At 58.2% G+C, this 18,389-nt stretch overlaps 1 protein-coding gene across 2 annotated transcripts in view; it reads left to right on the top strand.

Annotated features, from left to right (window-relative positions):
* Positions 1 to 18,389, top strand: part of RYR1 (ryanodine receptor 1) — a 108,320-nt gene that overhangs the window by 41,407 nt on the left and 48,524 nt on the right. For both annotated transcript variants that reach the window (XM_070061820.1, NM_001101718.1), the window contains 26 exon segments: positions 527 to 673; positions 1,965 to 2,238; positions 2,999 to 3,113; positions 3,195 to 3,327; positions 3,663 to 3,757; positions 5,000 to 5,135; positions 5,378 to 5,564; positions 5,648 to 5,756; positions 6,070 to 6,190; positions 6,285 to 6,454; positions 8,341 to 8,561; positions 8,665 to 8,755; positions 9,572 to 9,712; positions 10,114 to 10,277; positions 10,388 to 10,466; positions 10,632 to 10,721; positions 11,116 to 11,256; positions 11,489 to 11,563; positions 11,661 to 11,736; positions 12,016 to 12,139; positions 12,491 to 12,606; positions 15,770 to 15,837; positions 15,932 to 16,053; positions 16,439 to 16,488; positions 16,866 to 16,926; positions 17,026 to 17,264. In XM_070061820.1, coding sequence (XP_069917921.1) covers positions 527 to 673; positions 1,965 to 2,238; positions 2,999 to 3,113; positions 3,195 to 3,327; positions 3,663 to 3,757; positions 5,000 to 5,135; positions 5,378 to 5,564; positions 5,648 to 5,756; positions 6,070 to 6,190; positions 6,285 to 6,454; positions 8,341 to 8,561; positions 8,665 to 8,755; positions 9,572 to 9,712; positions 10,114 to 10,277; positions 10,388 to 10,466; positions 10,632 to 10,721; positions 11,116 to 11,256; positions 11,489 to 11,563; positions 11,661 to 11,736; positions 12,016 to 12,139; positions 12,491 to 12,606; positions 15,770 to 15,837; positions 15,932 to 16,053; positions 16,439 to 16,488; positions 16,866 to 16,926; positions 17,026 to 17,264 — 3,345 coding nt within the window.

The following is an 18,389-nucleotide window of genomic DNA, read 5'->3' as shown; positions in this document are numbered from 1 at the left end:
TATTTTTTTTATTTGCAAGACAGGGTGACAGCGAGAGAAACACAGAGAAAAATCTTCCATCCCCTTGTTCCCTTCCCAAATGGTCACAGTGGCCTGGGCTAGGTCAGGCCAAAGCCGGGACACTGGAACTCCATATGAAGTTTTCCCTGTGGGTAGCAGGGGCCCAGCTACTTGGGCCATCTTCCACTGCTTTCCCAGGCCATAGCAGGGAGCTGGATCAGAAGTGGAGCAGCCGGGACTCAAACCGGCCCTCTGATATGGGATGCTGGCATCATAAGCAACAGCTTAACCCACTTTGCCACCAACATTGGCCACTCATTTATTTATCTGAACACATTTGCAATAGCTGAATTAAAAGAGAAGCGCTTTATATAATGAATAGATGAATAAACATGCATACGTATAGAGAAATGAGTGGACGCCCCCCATGGATGCATGCATGAGTGAGCAGGTGACTGAATGAGTGAAGCAGCTGAGCAGGTGAGTGGCTAACAGATGGACGACCCTCCCTGTTGGCCACCTGCAGGAATCCAGCTGGAGGGGGAGGAGGAGGAGCCGGAGGAGGAGACCAGCCTGAGCAGCCGCCTCCGGAGCCTGTTGGAGACGGTGCGGCTGGTGAAGAAGAAGGAGGAGAAACCCGAGGAGGAGCTGCCAGCCGAGGAGAAAAAACCCCGTGAGGACCGCGGCCCCTGGGGGAGGGCAGGGTGGTTCTGGGGAGCCCCTGTCTCCAACACAGGCCAGGAGCAGGAAGGAATGCAAGGGCAGAGAGGCAGCAGTGAGAGGCGGAGTGGAGGGCGGGTGAGAGAGGGGCGAGCTGGGGCTGCAGCTCCCGCGTGGGGCGTGCACTGCGTGAGCACTGAGACTGACATCCCACGCCGTGGTGGCTTCTGTGTCTCTGGGGCTTTTTGGGTATATTTTCTCCAGGAGTGTGATGACTGCGGCCAGGCTGGGCAATGAGAAAAGCAGCCGTGGTCACTATTGGGCCGGCACATCATTATGCAAACTTTCTCTTAGCCACATGGGACAAGCGCACAGGTTTCACCCTGCGGCAATCAGGAAATGCTTCTGGGGCCAACTCTGGGCCAGGCACTGTTAGCAATGCCCGGGAATGTAGCACAGGGGAAACGTCAAAGCACCTGCCTTCGAGACACACATACAGAAATATCCAGGCTAGGCGGTCATGGGTGCCAAGAAGACGAATAGCCCTGAGTGACAGGTGGGAGAGGGATGCAGATGGCAGGGCCAGCATTGGGAAGCAGGGATCTGAGGAAGGATGATTGGCACCAAGGGAGCAGCCAGTGCAAAGGCCCTGAGGCAGGGACAAGCTTGGTGAGTTGCAAGGCCAGTGTGGCTGGCGCAGAGTGGACGAGGGGGCAGGTGGTGAGAGGGGAGGGTGGGAAGTGACAGGGCTGGACCAGGCACCCACAAGACCTAGGTCACCTAGCATCATTGTTCAACGCCAGTGTGCGGTAGTTCCTCCTAACCCTGCAGCTCTGGAAATTCTGTGAAGGGAAAGAGTAGAAGAGAAGGCAAGACAGATAAACGGATGCTGGATGGCGGGAGGAGAGTCCCAGGTCACCGGAGAGAATAAAGCACCAAGTCATTGTGACGTTTTCAAGTGATCCCGAGTGCACGGGGTTTCTCTTGACACCAGCAGAGATTTTACAGAACAGGTGGAATCCGTGCGCTCCCAGGCGCGTGGCGCGGTGCCGCTGGTGGTGCTCTGGTGGTTTGCAGTTGTGCGATTTGTTCTCCTCTTGAAATTTGGAGGTGGCCTTTATGTTGTGCGATTGGGGTGAAGTGAGAGGGGACGATCTGGGGACAAAAGAATCCACTGGAGGTCCATGGCCAGTAGTAACTAAGGAGCCCGTGGAAAGCAAGGCCCCTCTCCGTGCCTCTGGCTCAGGGCCCCGGCTGCTGGGCTGCCCCCTCTCAGTGTCCCCACCCTTGCACTGCTTCCCCAGAGTCCCTGCAGGAGCTGGTGTCCCACATGGTGGTGCGCTGGGCCCAGGAGGACTACGTGCAGAGCCCTGAGCTGGTGCGGGCCATGTTCAGCCTCCTGCACCGGCAGTACGATGGGCTCGGCGAGCTGCTGCGCGCCCTGCCCCGGGCCTACACCATCTCGCCGTCCTCTGTGGAGGACACCATGAGCCTGCTCGAGTGCCTCGGCCAGATCCGCTCGCTGCTCATCGTGCAGATGGGCCCCCAGGAGGAGAACCTCATGATCCAGAGCATCGGGTGAGGCACCGCTCCTCCTCTTTGCACACTGCCCTCTCCGTACTTTGCATATCCCCTCCCCTTGATTTGCATGGGCCCGCCCCTTACTTTACATGCCGCACCTCTCCCACCTTGCATAGCCCCTCCTCTTTCTTTAGTTGCCCCTGTAATGTCTTCCGGATACAATGACGTCAGCTTCCCAAACATCTGACCCCTGCACAGATGATAGCTCCTTCTCCCAGCAGCTAACCCGTCTCCCTGGGTACTGCCCCCTTCACGCAGCCCTGGTAACTGCTGTCACCCACCCTGTGACTCTTGGCCTGAGGCTTATCCTTTCTGAGCTCCAGTGTCCTCATGGATAGCACAGGGAGGAGCCATGCCCGGCCCACAGAGTTGTGTGGCTTCCGTGAGCCCACGCCAGTCCTGATAGCAGCAGTAGTTACAGTGGGATTGAGCACTCGTGTCCAGTGTGCCTCATTCCCTCAGCAAGTGTTTGTTAAGTGCCTGCGGTGTACCAGGCCCTCTCTAAGCAACACGACAGCTCCGAGTGGAGGCCGCCTTGGACGGCGGCCTCAGTGTTATCGGTGAAGCATGAGTAATCACAGCTCCACCTGCCAGAGTGGATGTCAGGATGCAGTGAGTTCAGATCCGCAGCAGGGGCGGCGCTGGCCGCAGAGTGAGAGGCGAACGGACGCTGACTTGTCACGATGGCGGTGACGGCGCTCCCTGCACTTGGCCCCAGCCAGTCCCTGGTGACCCCGTGCGCTCTGCCCGTCTGCAGGAACATCATGAATAACAAAGTCTTCTACCAACACCCGAACCTGATGAGGGCCCTGGGCATGCACGAGACCGTCATGGAGGTCATGGTGAACGTCCTGGGGGGCGGCGAAACCAAGGTAAGGGGCCGGTGGGGGCTGGGGAGCTCGGGGGCGGGGCCAGAGGGACAGGCACTGACCACCAGCCCCTGCCTGCCCCAGGAGATCCGCTTCCCCAAGATGGTGACAAGCTGCTGCCGCTTCCTCTGCTACTTCTGCCGCATCAGCCGGCAGAACCAGCGCTCCATGTTTGACCACCTGAGCTACCTGCTGGAGAACAGCGGCATCGGCCTGGGTGAGAACCCCAGAGCCCGGGGGCTGCTCCCCAGAGCCCTCGCCCAGCAGCCCACCCAGGCCTGCTGCACTCTGTGCCGCTCACTCAGTCATTCAACCAACCGTCACTCTCCACCCCCCTGTAATGTGGTGCTGGGGCCACCAGTGAGCCAAGCAGCGCTTTCTGGCCGTCGCTGAGCTCACAGTGTGGCAGAAAAGGTGGACAGTGACGTCCTGGAGTCGTCAGATCAGATGAGACACCTGACCCGGGCTGGAAAAGGGGTGGCCAGGGAGGGCTTCCCAGAGGAGGTGAGAGAAGCAGGCGTGAGACATTCTCAGCACCTCTTGCCCCCGCAGGTATGCAAGGCTCCACGCCCCTGGATGTGGCTGCCGCCTCCGTTATCGACAACAACGAGCTGGCCTTGGCGTTGCAGGAGCAGGACCTGGAAAAGGTGCAGAGGGGGAGGCCTGGGCCCTACCTGACTGCCTGGGGCACCTGCTGAACCTGAACCTGGTCTGGGGGTGGTGGTTTTGGGTGGTCTGAAGTGAATCAGGAGGGGTGAGGGTTACAGGGAGGAAACAGCACCCAGCACTCACTTGTAAGGTGCTTCCGGGCTGGGCATATGCTCCCAGCTGGGTGGCCTGAGCACTTGTCCTGGCCCTCTGTGTGCAGTGAGGACGTGCGTGGGCTCAAGGAGGTTAGCAACTTAGGTTCAGCGCCCCCAGGTCTTTGTGTGTGTGGCCTTGGACAAGGGACTTGAATCCTTCACACTGTAGTCGCCTCGTCTGTACAATGCATGTAGAACCGACTTCTAGCGTTGTTTCGAGGGTTAAATGAGTTCACCCACAAAGTCACCTGGGAAATGGCGCGCAGGGTTGGTTGGCTGCTATCGGATTATTTTTCACCTGGGAGATATGCACTGTGCATCCACCCACTGGGTCAGGACCTGCCTAGGTCGGGAGGCAAGACTGTCGGTGCTCCTTGTCCTCGTGAACTTGACCTTCTAGTCGGGAGGATGGGAGATAAATAAGCTGAGTGAGTAAAAGATGTAGCGTGTTAGTGATGTGTGGTAAGGAGGTAGAAAGTGAGCAGAGGGGAGGCAAATCAATGTCAGCAGGGTGTTGTACGAGCGTTCCGACAGAGCCTCATTGAGAAGATAACATTTAGTAAAGCTCAGAGGTGAGAGGCTAGATGGACGGCAAGGGGGGAGCATTCCCGGCAGCGCGAGTAGCAGGTGCAAAGGCCCTGAGGCAGGAGTGAACCTTGTGAGTCTGAGAAACAGCAGAGACCAGTGTGGTTGGAGCAGAGGCAGTGAGGGGTGAGTAGGGAGAGGTGAGGCCAAGGAGGTGACAGGGGCAGGTCATGTGGGATTGTGTGGGCCACAGCAAGGTCTCTGGTTTTTACCCTGAGGCAGATGGGGCCACGGGGCTCTGAGCAGAGGAGGCCCTGGCTCAGGTGTTCACAGATGTCTGTGGGGAACTGGCTGAGGGGAAGGGGGCAGGTGGGAGCCAGGAGCCCCGGGAGGGGGCTGCTGTGATGATCCAGGTGGGAGACAAGGGTGGACAGGACCAGGTTCCTTTGCTAAAGGGTCAGAGAAGCATCAGCCTCGGCGCTCCAGGCATGGGCAGGCACCTGCGGTCAGAGGAAGGTGTTGTGAGTGTGGCCTTCGGCTGAGCCCCTCTCTTGCCCCCAGGTCGTGTCCTACCTGGCAGGCTGTGGCCTCCAAAGCTGCCCCATGCTCCTGGCCAAGGGCTACCCGGACATCGGCTGGAACCCCTGCGGTGGGGAGCGCTACCTGGACTTCCTGCGCTTCGCTGTCTTTGTTAACGGTGAGGCAGGGCTGGCCGTGGCTTGGCAGGGGGCATGGGGTCACTGGCCCAAGCCTCCTAGGGGGTGACAGTCCACACCCGGAGCCACCGGCCTTGGATGGGCAGGGATCCTTGCAAGTGGGCATGGGGCAAGGACCTGGGGGCCGACAGAAGGCTGGCGTCACCCCAGGGGTGCTGGGACCTGGGGCTGCATCGGGGGCGTCCAGGGGTGGCTCCTGAGCCCTCTGGATTCCCTGGGCCAGGCGAGAGCGTGGAGGAGAACGCCAACGTGGTGGTGCGGCTGCTCATCCGCAAACCTGAGTGCTTCGGGCCTGCGCTGCGGGGTGAGGGCGGCTCGGGGCTGCTGGCCGCCATCGAGGAGGCCATCCGCATCTCTGAGGACCCCGCGCGGGACGGCCCAGGCGTCCGCAGGGACCGGCGGCGCGAGCAGTGAGTCTCCCAGCCCCCTCCTTGCCAGAGCTCCAGGCTCGCTGTGCCCCAAGGGCTCAGAACTCTGGCTTTCCTGCCTGCAGCTTTGGGGAGGAGCCCCCTGAAGAAAACCGCGTGCACCTGGGCCACGCCATCATGTCCTTCTATGCTGCCTTGATCGACCTGCTGGGCCGCTGTGCTCCGGAGATGCATGTGAGCCCCGGGCAGCCAGGGCGGGGTGGGGAGGGAGCCAGGTGCCAGAGCTCTCTCCATAGGGGTGGTCCTGAGCCCTCTGAAGTGTGTGTGTGAGGAGAGAGAGAGTGGGGGAGACAGACGATGGGACAGACAGACAGCGCAGCCAACAGCACAGCTGGAGGTGGACAGAGGCGGGGTAGGGGCTCAGGACCAGGAATTCGGGAAGGAGGCCGGCTCCCCCTGCCAGTGAATCGGGATAGGATGGAACAGAGTAATAACTAACTGGGCCCTGGGCGCTCAGTGACGTACGCCCCCTGCCCCCCCCCCCCAGCTGATCCAAGCCGGCAAGGGTGAGGCCCTGCGAATCCGCGCCATCCTTCGCTCCCTCGTGCCCCTGGACGACCTCGTGGGCATCATCAGCCTCCCGCTGCAGATCCCCACCCTGGGCAAAGGTACAGAGTGGGCAGGATGTGGCAGAGGAGGGAAGCTGGCAGGGGAAGCTGATGGGTCAGGGCATCCCTGACCGTCTGTCCGCCTTGCCTGTAGACGGGGCCCTGGTGCAGCCGAAGATGTCGGCCTCCTTCGTGCCGGACCACAAGGCATCCATGGTGCTCTTCCTGGACCGCGTGTACGGCATTGAGAACCAGGACTTCCTGCTGCACGTGCTGGACGTGGGGTTCCTTCCCGACATGAGAGCTGCCGCCTCGCTGGACACGGTGAGCAGCCCCGCCCAGCCTGGCCACCTCCCTGCTCCCATGGGGGGCCATGGAAGGCTCATGGACCCGCAGCCACAGCAGGGCTTTTGTTTGTCTTGGGCTTGTGTTGCTTTCATAACCCCGCCCCCCAACAACCACAGAGAAAACAAAAACCGAGGAACACGCGAGCGCTGCTGGAAGGTGGGTGGGAGTCTCCAAACATGCAGTTGTGGGGTTCGGTACCGCGGACGCACAGAGACCCGGGCAAGACAGCGGCGGTCCTTGGTGCCAGGGACAGGCCAAGGAAGGGTCGCATTGAGGGCTGACCACTGGTGACCTGGACCTGACCTTCGATCCTTGCTGGAGAGGGTTTAGGGAGCCTGGGAGAAGGCAGAGCCTGGGAGTGTTGGACTTGGTGGCTAAGAAGCTGGGATGCCTGCATCCCACACCACTGTGCCTGGGCTCAGTAGCTGGCTGTGGCTCCTGACTCCAGTTTCCGGCTAGTACAGATCCTGGAGGCAGTGGTGATGGCTCAGGTAATTGGCTCCCTGCCACCCACATGGGAGACCTGAGTTGCCAGCTCCTGGCTCTGGTCCCTGCCCAGCCCCTGTCTGTTACAGGCATTTGGGGAGTGAGTCAGGGGGTAGGAGCTCTCTTCCTGTATACCACTCTCTCAAATAAATATGAGGGCGGGGGGGCAGCCTGGGAGGTGAGGTTTGGGATAGAACAAGTGAGACAGTTCTTTGCACAGGTGGCTAGCAGGGGAAGCAGAGGCTGGGACCACTGCTGGGGGGATAAGCTTGGTCAAGAAAAGGCTCTTCTTAAGATAGGAGGAATAACTGCTTGCCATTAGCTGGAAGAGGAAGACCAGCATTTGAATCTATAACCATCAGTTTACAGGAAATACAGGGGACTGGGGAACAAGTGGCCAAAGCCAAAATATAGAAAATGCTACTGGCCAAAGGACCCAGGACCCAGTTTCTTCTTCTCCTCCTCCTTCTTTTCTTTTCTTTTAAAGATTTATTTATTTATTTGAAAGACAGAGTTACAGAGAAACAGGCAGAGAGGGAGAGAGGGAGAGAGGGAGAGAGGGAGAGAGGGAGAGAGGGAGAGAGGGAGAGAGGGAGAGAGAGAGAGAGAGAGAGAGAGAGAGAGAACCTCCATCCACTGGTTCATTCCCCAAACAACCACAATGGCTGGAGCTAGGCCAGTCCAAAGCCAGGATCCTGGAGCTTATTCTGGGTTTCCCAACTGCAGGGGCCCAAGCACTTGGGCCGTCTTCTACTGCTTTCCTAGGCCACAGCAGAGAGCTGGATTGGAAGAGGAGCAGCCAGGACTTGAACTGGCACCCATATGGGATGCTGACACTGGGGCAGTGGCTCTAACTGCTATAAAACAACAGCACAGGCCCCCAAAGGGGCCCAGTTTCTCCAGCAAATAAGTAACATTTGAAAGGGGGAGGAGGGGGCAGTGGCAGAGTGAAGGCCCTAAAAGAACCGCCAGGTGAATGCAGTGTGTGGACCTACCTGGGGGCCCTGGGCAACATTCCCGGCTAAATGCAGTCATTCTTGTGACAGAGAATGTTGGTCGTGAATGTGAGGAGACTGCTAATTCTGTTCAGTGTGACAATGGCAGGAGGGTTAAGAAGTACAGTGCACTACTTGTTTGAATGGAGATCCACATTTAAGTATCCGTGGGATAAACAGTGTGGGGCTGGGCTTGCATGGAAATACCCCGAGGGAAAGGGTCAGGTTAGAGGGAAATTAAGTGAGCAGAGGGTTCCTGGGATCTGCAGAACAGTGGAGTCTGGACAACCGAGCCGTCCAGGACGGGTGCCAGGGCAACCCTGGGCCGGGGGGGGGGGTGGGGGGGTGCGGCGGGCCTGACGCCCCCACCTTGCGCCCCAGGCCACTTTCAGCACCACGGAGATGGCGCTGGCGCTGAACCGCTACCTGTGCCTGGCTGTGCTGCCGCTCATCACCAAGTGTGCGCCGCTCTTTGCGGGCACGGAGCACCGTGCCATCATGGTGGACTCGATGCTGCACACCGTGTACCGCCTGTCGCGCGGCCGCTCGCTCACCAAGGCGCAGCGCGACGTCATCGAGGACTGTCTCATGGCGCTGTGCAGGTGGGGCGGGGGCCGGGGCCGGGGCCGGGGGCGGGGCGGAGGGCGGGGCCGGGCCGGCCGGGCTTCCCGGTGCCACCGCAGCGCCCTGGGCGTGTCCCCGCAGGTACATCCGCCCGTCCATGCTGCAGCACCTGCTGCGGCGCCTGGTGTTCGACGTGCCCATCCTGAACGAGTTCGCCAAGATGCCGCTCAAGGTAGGGACAAGCCGCGTCGGGCGGGTTCATTCCCAGAAACCTCTTAGCGTCCTCGTTTGCATACTAGGATTCCCAGGACATTCACTTCGCGTCACTGGTGCCTGTAACATCCTCTAATTAACGAGTAATTTGCCTAACAGTGGGCCAGCCCCCGCCTCAATTAGCATACATTTGCATGAGCACGCCACTTTCCCTAATTAGTATGTTTATTTGCATGCACGGACCACCAGCCTTCCGCTATTCAAATGAGTGCATGTATTTGAATAAACAGTATCACAGCTATTCCGAATATTTGCACACTGTCTCTCCTGTCTTTTCATTTGCATGCTAATTTGCATGAGGAGATACCCCCAACTCAGATATGCCAACTGTCTTGCATAATGCATCTAAATCAACCTCTATTTCAAATTTGCATATTGGATGGTGGAGGCCCTCTTTCCAATTACCATATATTTGCATAGGGTGCCGCCTATGTTTCCAGTGGGCATGCTCATTTGCATGAGTACTGATCACTCCAGCCATATGTCCACTTGCGTACTACCCTATGTGTGGATTAATATTAGCATGCTTATTCCTGTAAAGCAACTGCAGACAAACCCAGCTCTAGTTTAATGCCCATCCAGACTTTAAATTAGAATGCCAAATTTGCATAATAAACTGCCATAACATGCCTTCCCTTATTAGCATATCATTTGCATGGCCCACACCTCCTCCATAATTTCCAAGCACTGGCATTCCTCTGCCTCCCTGGCCTTAATTTGCCTACCAGCTGCTTATGTTCCCTCAATTGTGTGTCCCCCCCCCATTCCCACTCAGCTCCTCACCAACCACTACGAGCGCTGCTGGAAGTACTACTGCCTCCCCACGGGCTGGGCCAACTTCGGGGTCACCTCGGAGGAGGAGCTGCACCTCACACGCAAACTCTTCTGGGGCATCTTCGACTCTCTGGCCCACAAGGTCTGGGCACCCTGGGGGCCCAGAAGGGGCCTTCTGGAGGGCTGGGAGCCCAGTGTTGGGGATCCAGAATGAAATTCCCAAGTCTGGAGGTTCAAGGCGGGAGGCAGTTCTATGGTTTGGATGTAGGCAGATCTCTGGGTTGAGGCCTCAGTTGGGGGGTTAATAGAAGAGGGATGGGTCTGTAGTTTGGGGGCTTGGAGAGTATGGAGGTGATGTGGGGTCCAGTTGGACCTGAGGTTGGGGCTTCAGGGTGACAGCCCATAATTCAGGCTTTGGAATTCGGGAAGGAGAGCTGATGATTAGAGGGTGAGAGTTCAAGGTGGGAAGGCTCCAGGGCTCGAAGGCTGAGCAAGGCACACAGTAACCCTCCCCTCACCCCCACTCCGCCCCTGCACCTGCAGAAGTACGACCAGGAGCTGTACCGCATGGCCATGCCTTGTCTGTGCGCCATCGCGGGGGCCCTGCCTCCCGACTACGTGGACGCTTCGTACTCTTCCAAGGCGGAGAAAAAGGCCACAGTGGATGCTGAAGGCAACTTTGATCCCCGGCCTGTGGAGACCCTCAAGTGAGGCCCGGGGGCAGGAGGGGGTTGAGGCTAGGGGGCTGGGAGGAGAGGGAGGAGTCGGAGGTGGAGGGGCCCACCCCTACATCTGCTGATCCTGCCCTCACTGACAGTGTGATCATCCCGGAGAAGCTCGACTCCTTCATCAACAAGTTTGCCGAATACACGCACGAGAAGTGGGCCTTCGACAAGGTTGGGGTCTGGTCCCCCTCCCCAGGGTCCCCCATCCCTGCTGGTTGTTCCCAGACCCAGTCTGCCCTGGGACCCCTGCCCCCAGGTTTCTCTGCGGCTCTCAGGTCCTCCCAGGCTCCCTGCTGTGTCTCCCACCCTCATCCTGCCTTCCCCTCTCACCTCTAGATCCAGAACAACTGGTCGTACGGAGAGAACGTGGATGAGGAACTGAAGACCCACCCCATGCTGAGGCCCTACAAGACCTTTTCGGAGAAGGTGACCGCGCCTCGGGGCTCAGTGCTGGGCATCAGAAGGAAAGCTCAATTTGGGGGTTCAGGGAGACAGCTTCGCAGGTTCGCATCTGAGGGGCCCGGTGTGTTAGGGTTCCCCATCCGCAGACTGCCTTCTCTCAAAGTGGGTTCCCGCCCTCGGAGTCTGGACTCAGAGTGGGTAGTCTTCTCAGATGTCGGATTTAACTTCTGAGACCCGTGTGTAAGATGGGACAATGCGGGTGTGTTTGGGGTGCTCTGAGCAGGTTTGAGACCTGGGTTCAAATTGGGGAAAGCGGAAGCCAGGGAGGCTGGGTTGGGGGGGAGGAGCAGGATCCCTCCTACCCCTCCCCTTTGCCCCCTTCCACCAACTCCGCTCCCCCCTACACCCATACCCTCAGGACAAAGAGATCTACCGCTGGCCCATCAAGGAGTCCCTGAAGGCCATGATTGCCTGGGAGTGGACGATCGAGAAGGCCAGGGAAGGCGAGGAGGAGAGGACGGAGAAGAAAAAAACACGGAAGATTTCCCAGACTGCCCAGGTGGAGGCGGGGCTGGGCCTGGACCATGGGGGGCGGGGCCATGGAGGGAGGGAGGTCAGGAGAAGGGGTGTGGCCAGACCAGGGGTGCGCGAGCTAGCGGGAAAGGAGAGCACCAGGGTTCAAAGGAGCCAAGGGCAAGGGGATGGGTGGGTGGGGTGGGGAGACGAGGGGGCGGGGCTGACCTGGGCTACCCATTCCGTCCATTAAGCCCTGGTCACTCTTGCTCCCTCAGACCTACGATCCCCGAGAAGGCTACAACCCGCAGCCCCCCGACCTCAGCGGAGTCACCCTGTCTCGGGAGCTGCAGGTCTGAGCCTGCTCCTTTATGTGTGTGTGTGTGGGGGGGGGCACCTGTTTGGGGAACCCTCTGGATCTGGTCCTTGACTATCTGCATCTGCGCCCAGGCCATGGCCGAACAACTGGCGGAAAACTACCATAACACCTGGGGGAGAAAGAAGAAGCAGGAGCTGGAAGCCAAGGGTGAGGGTGCCCACCCCCGCCCCCATCTCCGCGTCTGCCCCTCCCCCACTTCCCTTCCAGCCCCGCGGCACAGGGATCTAGATTAGAGTCCCAGCTTTGAGCAATGGTTTTCCCCGTCTGCAACAGCAGCGTTTTCCGCTGTAGGGCTGTGGTGAGGGCAGTGCTGAGGCCTTTCTGGCCTCCACCTTCGCTGCTGTAATTAGGCACGCCCTCGGCCTCAGGAGCCGCTTCTACGGTCTTCTACGGGTCCCCCCCCCCATTTTGGATTTACCTCCACAGGCGGCGGGACCCACCCCCTGCTGGTCCCCTACGACACGCTCACGGCCAAGGAGAAAGCGCGAGACCGAGAGAAGGCCCAGGAGCTGCTGAAGTTCCTGCAGATGAACGGCTACGCGGTCACCAGGCACGGGGCTGGGCGCCCCGCGAGGGCGGCCGAGGGGCGGGGAGGACAGCAGGAGCGCGGGCGGGACCTGGGTGGGGACCGGTGGGAGGGGCGGGGCCCGACAGAGGTGGAAGGGGCGTGGCCGGAGGGCGGAGGCGTGGTCAGGGAAGACTGAGGGGCAGGGCTATAGAAGGTGGGGATAACAGGGCGTGGTCTGAGGAGGAGGCGTGGTCAGGAAGACTTAGGGGCGGGCCTGCAGAGTGCAGTTGGGACTAAAGAGGAGCCGGGACCTGGGAGGAGGCGGAAACCGCTGTGGCAGAGTAGCAGGCCGAGGTCCGCGTCTGGGCTGACCCCTCTCTGCCCTCCCCGCAGAGGCCTGAAGGACATGGAGCTGGACACGTCTTCCATTGAGAAGCGGTTCGCCTTTGGCTTCCTGCAGCAGTTGCTGCGCTGGATGGACATTTCGCAGGAGTTCATCGCCCACCTGGGTAGGGAGAGTTCCCTCCCGATGCTACCTCCCTGCAGAAAGCAGCCCTACACTCAGCCAGGAAAGCCGCCCTGGGAGTCCGCTTCCCCCTGCCCTAGTAGTTACTGAGTGTTCACCGTGCGACTGACACTGTTCCACGTGTGGTGCTGGGGACACAAAGGTCCCTGCCCACCTACAGTTGGCTCCCCGTGGAGGACTCAGACCATGTCGGTGATAACCAGATTGCTTAGTGGGTTAGGAGGTGGTTAGAGCCCCACAGGGCACCCCTGGGAGACTGGATGAGGCTGTGATATCCACGCCAGGGCACGAGGAGGGGACGGGGGCTGTGGGGGGCAGAGGGACGTCTGTTCCTTCCAGGCGTGGGAGTGCCGAGCACAAAGGTTTTGACATGAGTGTTAGACGCCCATGTGTTGGAAGCAGAGTGGTTGAGGGGATGGCACCAGGAAACAGGCTTGGGAGGTGATGAGGTAGGGGCAGATGAGGTAGGACTTTGTGGCCCACCTGTGGCTCCGGCTCACTCAGAGAAAAAGTCAAAGTCTCACCACTGCCTGCACCAAGAAACATAGCTGGGCCCTGACTCCTTCCAGTTTCTCCCAGAGACTCCCCATTCCCCAGAATTCCTCTTGATGCCACTGGCAGAGGCCCCCAAATTTTCCTACAGGTGGGTGGCAGAGCAGGCTTCACTCTATGTCACCTCGAAACCGGTATACTGAGCCTCCAGGATGCATACTGAGCCTCAATCCTGCATACTGAGCTCTATCCTGCATACTGAGCCTCTATCCTGCACACTGAGCTCTATCCTGTATACTGACCTCTATCCTGCATACTGAGCCTCTATCCTGCATACTGAGCTCTATCCTGCATACTGAGCTTTTTCTGCACACTGAGCTCTATCCTGCATACTGAGCCTCTATCCTGCACACTGAGCTCTATCCTGTATACTGACCTCTATCCTGCATACTGAGCCTCTATCCTGCATACTGAGCTCTATCCTGCATACTGAGCTTTTTCTGCACACTGAGCTCTATCCTGCATACTGAGTTCTATCCTGAATACTGAGCTCTATCCTGCACACTGAGCTCTATCCTGCACACTGAGCTCTATCCTACATACTGAGCCTCTGTCCTGCACACTGAGCTCTGTCCTGCACACTGAGCTCTGTCCTGCACACTGAGCTTTATTCTGCACACTGACCTCTATCCTGCATACTGAGCTTCTATCCTGCACACTGAGCTCTGTCCTGCACACTGAGCCTCTATCCTGCACACTGAGCTCTATCCTGCACACTGAGCTCTATCCTGCATACTGAGCTCTGTCCTGCACACTGAGCTCTGTCCTGCATACTGAGCTCTGTCCTGCACACTGAGCTCTATCCTGCACACTGAGCTCTATCCTGCATACTGAGCCCTATCCTGCATACTGAGCCTCTATCCTGCATACTGAGCTCTGTCCTGCATACTGAGCCTCTATCCTGCATACTGAGCTCTGTCCTGCACACTGAGCTCTGTCCTGCACACTGAGCCTCTATCCTGCACACTGAGCTCTGTCCTGCACACTGAGCTCTGTCCTGCACACTGAGCCTCTATCCTGCACACTGAGCTCTGTCCTGCACACTGAGCCTCTATCCTGCATACTGAGCTCTGTCCTGCACACTGAGCTCTGTCCTGCATACTGAGCTCTGTCCTGCACACTGAGCTCTATCCTGCACACTGAGCTCTATCCTGCATACTGAGCCCTATCCTGCATACTGAGCCTCTATCCTGCATACTGAGCTCTGTCCTGCATACTGAGCCTCTATCCTGCATACTGAGCTCTGTCCTGCACACTGAGCTCTATCCTGCATACTGAGCCTCTGTCCTGCATACTGAGCTCTATCCTGCATACTGAGCTCTGTCCTGCATACTGAGCTCTATCCTGCATACTGAGCCTCTGTCCTGCACACTGAGCTTTATCCTGCATACTGAGCCTCTATCCTGCATACTGACCTCTATCCTACATACTGAGCCTCTATCCTGCATACTGAGCTCTATCCTGCACACTGAGCCTCTATCCTGCACACTGAGCTCTGTCCTGCATACTGAGCTCTATCCTGCACACTGAGCTCTATCCTGCATACTGAGCTCTATTCCTGCACACTGAGCTCTATCCTGTATACTGAGCTCTATCCTGCATACTGAGCTCTGTCCTGCATACTGAGCCTCTATCCTGTATACTGAGCTCTGTCCTGCATACTGAGCCTCTGTCCTGCATACTGAGCTCTATCCTGCATACTGAGCCTCTGTCCTGCATACTCAGCTCTGTTCTGCACACTGACCTCTATCCTGCATACTGAGCCTCTATCCTGCATACTGAGCCTCTATCCTGCACACTGACCTCTATCCTGCATACTGAGCTCTGTCCTGCATACTGACCTCTGTCCTGCATACTGAGCCTCTATCCTGCATACTGAGCTCTGTCCTGCATACTGAGCCTCTGTCCTGCATACTCAGCTCTGTTCTGCATACTGAGCTCTGTCCTGCATACTGAGTCCGTGCTGCACACCCCCTTGGCAGTTCCTCCCCTCTCTGAACCTATTTCCTCATCTGAGATATGGGTGTACTCTTGCTTGCTGGGTGTCCTGGGATGAGGTTCCTGATCTGTAAAGTTGGGGGGACCAAGTTGAGGGTAGACTGTGAGAACAACGTTTCTCACGGTGCCAGGGATGTAGCAAGTGTTTAACAATGGGAGCCTCCATTATTATTTTGGAAGTATTTATGATTACCACCACCCTCATAGTTGTCCGAAGTTGATCTCCATTTGAGATTATGTGGACTGTTTGTGTGGACTTGTTTCATTTGGTTCATTCATCCATTTAGTCCAGTCACTCAGTGCCAGGGCTGGTGTTCAGGAGGAAAAGCGCCTGTGGTGGGTGAGAGGGGGATGTCCCATGACCCCACCCATTCCAGTTTGTTCTCCCTACCCACTACCAGCCTCAGAAGGGGTTTGCTTGAGGAGTTAGGGGACCAGATGAAAGGTAGGGAAGAAAAGTTTATTTCAAAGCCAACAGAGGTGGCCCCTCTCAGGGAAGCATCTCCCATCACATCCTAACTCTGCCATCAGAGCACTCTGGGCTGCTCCTCAGCCTCGACCCCCACCCCGATAACCCCATCTTGCCCTCCCAACAGAGGCTGTGGTCAGCAGTGGACGAGTGGAGAAGTCCCCACACGAACAGGAGATTAAATTCTTTGCCAAGGTGAGAGGCGGGCTTAGAAGCTGGAGGGGGCTGGGCCCGGGTGGGCTCTTCCCCCCCTCACCCAGGCCCCCTGTCTTCTCCCCTCTGTCTCCAGATCCTGCTCCCTTTGATTAACCAGTACTTCACCAACCACTGCCTCTACTTCCTGTCCACACCCGCCAAAGTGCTGGGCAGTGGTGGCCATGCCTCCAACAAGGAGAAGGAGATGATCACCAGGTGGGCCGCCCTGACCTCTGACCTGGTCCCCTGACCTCACAGGGCTGTCACTAGGACCCCTTACTCCCAAACGTGGTCCTTGGGGGCTTCATTTTGGGTGCTGGGCAAGGACCATTCTGCCTGCAGAGGTGAGTGCAAGTGCAAGGCTAGGGGAACCGTGCACTGGAGCCCCGGGACCAGCACTCTTGGGCAAACAGGCACGAATTGGTCGCCTGGTCGGAGGGGCAGACACCGCTTCCCCTGCCTGTGGCTTTCCAGTTTGCCTGTCTCTCCTCCTGCCCAGCTCTGCCCTGTCCCCCTCCCCGGTCTTCTGCGACTCTGCCTCCTCTCCTGGTCCCCTCACTCCCCGCCCCCTCTGTCCCCCTGTCCTTTTCTCCTCCTTCAGCCTCTTCTGCAAACTCGCTGCCCTTGTCCGCCACCGAGTCTCTCTCTTCGGTGAGTAGCTCTGCTCCTGAGCCTCTCTCTCCGCCTCGTCACCACCACCTCCCCCCCCCCCCCAAGCCAGATGTCCCAGCTCCTGTCTTCACTGTGTTCTCTCTCCAGACCTGGGAATGGACTGAGGGTGGGGGAGGGTCCCGGGGGCAGGGCAGTGACTGAGACAGCCTGGGCCCTGCCCTGCCCCTCTTGGGGCTCCCAGCAGCGGGAGAGATGGCTCTGTTCCCAGACAGTGACAGCCCAGTGCTGGGGTGGTATAGGGGTTGGGGGTGGGGCTGCGGGCTCGGTGGCATTCAGATCCAGAGAAGGGCTGTGGTAGCCACGGAGGCAGGTGCAGTCCTTGTCCTTCCTTGACACCAGCCGTCTGCCTCTCCCAGGCACAGACGCCCCGGCTGTGGTCAACTGCCTTCACATCCTGGCACGCTCCCTGGATGCCAGGTAGGGCTCTCGGTGCCCACGCCCCAGCCCCTGCTCCCCCAGCGTCTCGGAATTGGAGATCCTGATTCCGGAGCTGGGGCCTCCTGGCTTCCCTCCTAGGACGGTGATGAAGTCGGGCCCCGAGATCGTCAAGGCCGGCCTCCGCTCCTTCTTTGAGAGCGCCTCGGAGGACATCGAGAAGATGGTGGAGAACTTGCGGCTGGGCAAGGTGTCCCAGGCGCGCACGCAGGTGAAGGGCGTGGGCCAGAACCTCACCTACACCACCGTGGCCCTGCTGCCCGTCCTCACCACGCTCTTCCAGCACATCGCCCAGCACCAGTTCGGCGACGACGTCATCCGTAAGGGCTGCGGACCCTGCGGCCGGGGGCGGGGCCTGGGCAGGTGTCTGGGTGTGTGATCTATGGCCGTCAGCACAGCACACACTCAGTACGTTGGTTCTTCTTGTGTTGCTCTAAAGAAATACCTGAATCTGCAAAACTTTATAAAGGAAGGTTTATTTAGGTCACAGTTCCTGCTGCAAAGTCCTAAGGCTGTGCAGGGCATCACACGGCAAGAGAAAGGACACATGTGTGTGCATCTGTGTCCTTTAGTGTGTGTGTGTGTGTGTGTCTCTCTCTCTCTCCTTTCTTATGGCTACCAGGGTTCAGTTGTGGGGGCTTCACCTTGGTGATCTTATTGAACCCTGATCACTCCCCCAGAGACCCCACCTATAAACAGCACAATCAGACTAAATGCCCACCCTCTTAATACCACCCAAGGGAGGGTCAAATCTCAGTACAGGAACCCCTGGGGAACCTCAAGCCATAGCCAATCATAGTGGGCAGCAAACTGGTAGGTAAGAGAGTTAGTAAAGCTATGTATGTGTTCAGCCGCTTTGACAAAAGGCCCCAAGTCACTGTAGGTTTGGCAAGAAGGACGTCCTTCGCTGGCCTCATGGGAGGCGCATGGCTCACCCAAGACCAGAGCCGAGGTTGCATGCTTGCATTTTTCTGGAGGAAGCACCCATTTCTCTCTTTCTTTCTTTAAGATTTATTTATTTATTTGAAAGGCAGAGTTACAGAGAGGCAGAGGCAGAGAGAGAGAGATCTTCTATCTACTGGTTCACTCTCCAGATAGCTGCAACAGCCATAGCTGAGCCAATCCAAAGCCAGGAACCAGGAGCCTCCTCCGGGCCCCCCATGTGGGTGCAGGGGCCCAAGCACTTGGGCCATCTTCTACTGCTTTCCCAGGCTGTAGCAGGGAGCTGGGTGGGAAGTGGAGCAGCTGGGACTTGAACTGGCACCCACATGGGATGCTGGCACCGCAGGCAGTGGCGTTACCCATTATGCCACAATGCCAACCCCACATTTCTGTCATTCAAGTAACCCCTGACTTCTCTCCACAGTCTTTACTGAGTGTGTACTGAGTGCCCTGTCATGGTTGCTTTCTGAGAATTCGCTCATCTGATCTTTACAAGCACCCTA

Source organism: Oryctolagus cuniculus, chromosome 18 (assembly GCF_964237555.1).
Source record: "Oryctolagus cuniculus chromosome 18, mOryCun1.1, whole genome shotgun sequence".
Taxonomy (NCBI): domain Eukaryota; kingdom Metazoa; phylum Chordata; class Mammalia; order Lagomorpha; family Leporidae; genus Oryctolagus; species Oryctolagus cuniculus.
This window is presented reverse-complemented; position numbering and strand designations above follow the sequence as displayed.